Source organism: Saccopteryx leptura, chromosome 2 (assembly GCF_036850995.1).
Source record: "Saccopteryx leptura isolate mSacLep1 chromosome 2, mSacLep1_pri_phased_curated, whole genome shotgun sequence".
In the NCBI taxonomy this organism is placed as follows: domain Eukaryota; kingdom Metazoa; phylum Chordata; class Mammalia; order Chiroptera; family Emballonuridae; genus Saccopteryx; species Saccopteryx leptura.
Genome location: NC_089504.1, coordinates 227,464,027 through 227,464,819, shown reverse-complemented (window position 1 = coordinate 227,464,819; position 793 = coordinate 227,464,027). Strand labels below are relative to the sequence as shown.

The window sequence follows — 793 nt, the reverse complement described above, 5'->3', positions numbered from 1 at the left end:
CCACTGCTGGCAACATAGTAGGATGGGGAGAAACCCCCAGGAAGGAAGCTGAGATTTGGGTATCTTCTGTACCCCAAATCCCCCAGTTCGTGGTGGCTTAAGGGTCGGGAAGTCTTGGATAAGCGGTGAGGTGGCCCCAGGCTTTGGGAGGCACAGCTGAGGGTTTGGCAAGATGCAAGTGCGCCTCGGTGAGGAGTGTGGGAGCAGGGTGGGTGGCCCTCGGTCTGGGTACATGACCTGGGGTGGGGTCTAGCGTTGGAATGCTCCATCACAGTGTCCACTTTCCCTGTGATTGGAGAGCCACAGGGCTGGCAGCTGGTCCGGGGCAGGCAGCTGGTCCAGGGCTGGCCGCTGAGTGTGTCGCTGCAGAGACTCTGGCCATCCTCCAGGAGCCAGAGTGTTCCCTGGTAGCTGCTGGGCAAGCAGAGCCCAAAGGCAGGACTAATATCCCCGGGGCCGAAGGTAGCAGCAGTAGTCACCCGGCCAGCATCCCCCGGGGAGCCCAGGAGCCACATGGAACCCACATGCATTTCAGCTCAGCTCGGCACCTGCACTGCAGAGACATGAGTGGCGGCTTGGGACTTCTTATACCGCCCCTGGGGACTGCCCGAAGCCTCTCTAGCTTCTCTTCCTTCTGACCCCCGGGGGACAAGTGTGTGGCTACATTTCATTAGTGTGTGGTTTAGCTGCAGCCATCAGTGTCTCCACACTCCTATAAAACTAAGGGTGACCATTCAAAATGTCTGTAACCACCACTTGGGCCATCCACCGCCACGCCTGGACTGCGGACCAC

General features: G+C 59.4%; 1 protein-coding gene across 1 annotated transcript in view; it reads right to left on the bottom strand.

Moving 5' to 3' along the window:
* Window positions 1-515, bottom strand: part of KRTAP24-1 (keratin associated protein 24-1) — a 684-nt gene extending 169 nt beyond the window's left edge. The window contains exon 1 of the mRNA XM_066363743.1: window positions 1-515. This exon is cut by the window's left edge and continues 169 nt beyond it. Within this exon, the coding sequence (XP_066219840.1) occupies window positions 1-515 (515 nt within the window).
* Between the last annotated feature and the right edge of the window lie 278 nt (window positions 516-793).